We start from the raw sequence: 3,362 nt of genomic DNA on the forward strand, positions 1-3,362 counted from the left end.
AGCTGGCTGACAGGAGAACCTGGGCCTGCTCTAGAGGGCCACAGCCACGGCCACCACCACCCAGCTGGCTGACAGGAGAACCTGGGCCTGCTCTAGAGGGCCACAGCCACGGCCACCACCACCCAGCTGGCTGACAGGAGAACCTGGGCCTGCTCTAGAGGGCCACAGCCACGGCCACCACTGCCCAGACAGCTGGCAGGAGAGCCTGGGCCTGCTCTAGAGGGCCAGAGGCACTGCAGCCACCACCCAACCAGCTGGCAGGAGAGCTGGCCTGACCTTGTCTCTTCCACCCTCTCATCTCCTGCCCATGAGAGCTGGACCAGTCTCCCAGGTCATGGAGCAGGAGGGAGAGGGGATCTGGGGCAGACAGAGGCCATACAGCCCTGGGCCTAGCCCCTGCCTCCCACTATTGCAGAGGCTGCTAAAAGCTGCACTTCCCGACTCCCTTGCAGCTCAAGTTCCAAGCTGAGGGTCACTCACGGTCCTGAGGGTAAAGCTCTTAGCCCAAGGCCCAGCCCACACTGAATGCCCCACAAATGAAGACCTGTCCAACAGGGTCTCCTCCCCAGGGAGGCTGTCCCCTGTGTCAACAAAGAGCCAAACTCTGTAAAATATTTGAAGACATTTATTCTGAGCCAAATATGAGGGACCCTGGCCTGTGACACAGCCCCCAGGAGACCCTGAGAACATGTGCCCAAAGTGGTCAGGGCACAACTTGATGTTATCCGTTTTAGGGAAACATGAGACATCAGTCAAATACATTGAAGACATACATTGGTTTGGTCCAAAAAGGTGGGCAACTGGAACTGGGGGCTTCCAGGTTATAGGTGAATTTAAATATTTTCTGGTTGGGAATTGGTTGCAAGAGTTATCAATAGAAAGGAATGTCTGGGTTATACGGGGTTGTGGAGACCAGGGCTTTATCATCAGAGGAAGCCTCCAGGTAGCAAGCTTCAGAGAGAATAGCTGGTAAATGTTTCTCATCAGACTGAAGGCCTGTGTTGATGTTAACGCTGGCTCTTCCTGAGTTCTGAAGGGAGGAGGGATGATGAGGCTGTCCAACCCTTTGCTGTCATGGCCTGAACCAGAAGGGCTTCGGAAAGCCCTTGCCGAGAGGAGGGGTCCACTCAGATGGCTGGGGGTCCTTAGAATGTCACTTTTGGTTCACACCCAGAATAGCCCCTGCCCCTGTCCTTTGCAGCACCTGCTGCTGATCTGTCAGTGACGCTGTGACCAAGACTTATCACCCCGTGGGCCGTGGGCCGTGGGCCCCAGGAGGGCGGCACAGCTTCTGTAGGAGCACAGGGCCCAGGGAGGTGCCCTCGTCCTTGGCTGGAAGGCCGAGGCCTGGAGGAGTCTGGAGAAAGGGTCTCCCTTGTCTGGCCTTGCACTGTGAGGTTGGGGAGGTGGGAGAGGCATAATCTGGGGCCTGAGGACGTTTCAGCCCTCAGCCCGGGGTGCCTGAGATATGGCCCCGGGCAGGCTCTGTCCTTCAGAGGTGGAAAGAAGGACAAAGGGAGAGGGAGGTGCAGGTCGCTCAGGGAGGAGACTCAGATCTGCCCAGTCCCAGGGCCCTCACTGGCTCCAGGAAACCCGCTGGTGTTGACTGTGGGCAGTCCAGCCTCTCCCCAGCTGCGGTCATATAAAGCCACTCAAGGCCCTCTCCACCGCTGCCCACCCGTGACCATGAAGGCTGTGCTGCTTGCCCTGTTGATGGCAGGCTTGGCCCTGCAGCCAGGTGAGGCCCTGGCTGGCCCCCGGCAGGGAAGGGAGCAGGGGTGAGCCTGGGAGGCCAGAGGGATACCTGCAGGGCACATGGGAAGAGGGGGGAAGGAGGAAGGAGGAAGGGGGAAAGGGATGAGGCTTTCGCCCTAGCCTCCATTCCTCCAAGGCAGCTCTTGGCACGACCAGGCAGCGACCTGTTCCCTGCCATCCCCTGTGACCAGGGCTTGCAGGGCCAGCAAGGAGTCACTCTCCTTCATGACCGTGGGGCAGGGCCTGGCTCCTAGGGGGCAGATAGACAGACTGACGGACGGATGGACAGAGATGCTGATGAGGAGCCGGGAGGCACAGGGCAGGAAGCCTCAAGCTAAGAAGTGCTTTTGAGGGCACAAGAGTGGGGGTGCTGGGGGTGTCCTGCGAGGACCCGGGGGGTCTACATCCAGCCCAGTCCCAGCACTGCAGCTTCCGAGGGTCCCAGGGAGCTGCTGGCCTGCGCTGCTCTGCTTGGGGTAGGACCCTCCCGACCCAGGGTCCTGGGTCAGTCACCCCCACAGCCGCACCTTCTTCTTCTGGGACGCGAGGTCACAAAAACAGCCACCGAGGGATTAAACAGGGCAGCGTTTCAGAGGCACTGAGGGGGGGCCCTGAAGATGGGGAGGAGATATTGAGGGTGAGGAGGGGGGCCGAGGACAGTGCTGGGCACCTGAATGCACAGGCAGGTGGGGTTGTTTTGGAGGAGGAGACAGTGGCTATGAGCACCTAGCAGCAGGGCCACCACCCCAGGGGCAGAGCGAGACCTGACGCGGGAGGCCTGAGAGGGGCTGAGAGGCCGGGCTGCTGGGGACAAGGCCAAGTGGGCCTCCATGGCGGTGGCCTGAGGAAGTCCTGGAAAAGCGTCATCCATCCCCTGCCTCCAAGTGTCCAGCCGGGCCCCTGCCAGGTGAGGCGAGCCCCTTCTCCCTCAAGAGCATGGGCATTTTAACAAAGCTTTACCCTCGCAAGCAGGGGGCTGGGGCACACATGGCAGCTGCCGGGCACCGTGGCAGGAGGCGTGCAGAAAAGCCAGTCCTGGGGGAGTGTGGAGAAGTTCGTGCCCCTGCAGAGGACTGTCCCAGCACAGACTGTGCTCTCTCCGGAAGGGCCCGGATCTTGCTCTCTGCCCTGCCCTCTGCACTGCAGAGAAGATGAGGCAGGCAGGCTCCTGCCCAGGAGCCACCATTTCTGGGGAGTGCTATGGGGCAGCCTCTGAGGCCCCTCCCACTCCACCCCACAGGCACTGCCCTGCTGTGCTACTCCTGCAAGGCCCAGGTGAGCAACGAGGACTGCCTGAATGTGGAGAACTGCACGCAGCCGGGGGAGCAGTGCTGGACCGAGCGCATCCGTGAGTGGGGAGACGAAAGTCACCAGGCCTAGGTCTCTGCCACTGAACTATTCATCCTTCTGGCCATCTGCCCACACCTATGTGCTGTTTTCCTTCCACCCATCCCTCACCCGTCCCACACCTGCCCCCCAACAATCACCCAGCATTTGTCCCTCCAGCCATCCTCCTCCATCTGCCACTCCTCCACCCTTCTGTCCCTCCCCATCCTCCATCTGCCACACCTCCACCCATCTGTCCCTCGCCATCCTCCATCTGCCAC

The 3,362-nt window shown here is 60.7% G+C and overlaps 1 protein-coding gene across 1 annotated transcript in view; it reads left to right on the plus strand.

Annotated features, from left to right (window-relative positions):
• Window positions 1–1,639: 1,639 nt before the first annotated feature.
• Window positions 1,640–3,362, plus strand: part of PSCA (prostate stem cell antigen) — a 9,026-nt gene continuing 7,303 nt past the window's right edge. The window contains exons 1-2 of the mRNA XM_011975611.1: window positions 1,640–1,738; window positions 2,996–3,103. Coding sequence (XP_011831001.1) covers window positions 1,687–1,738; window positions 2,996–3,103 — 160 coding nt within the window. The 5' untranslated portion in view covers window positions 1,640–1,686. The remainder of the gene's footprint in view (window positions 1,739–2,995; window positions 3,104–3,362) is intronic.

This window comes from Mandrillus leucophaeus, unplaced genomic scaffold (genome assembly GCF_000951045.1).
Source record: "Mandrillus leucophaeus isolate KB7577 unplaced genomic scaffold, Mleu.le_1.0 Scaffold158, whole genome shotgun sequence".
Taxonomy (NCBI): Eukaryota; Metazoa; Chordata; class Mammalia; order Primates; family Cercopithecidae; genus Mandrillus; species Mandrillus leucophaeus.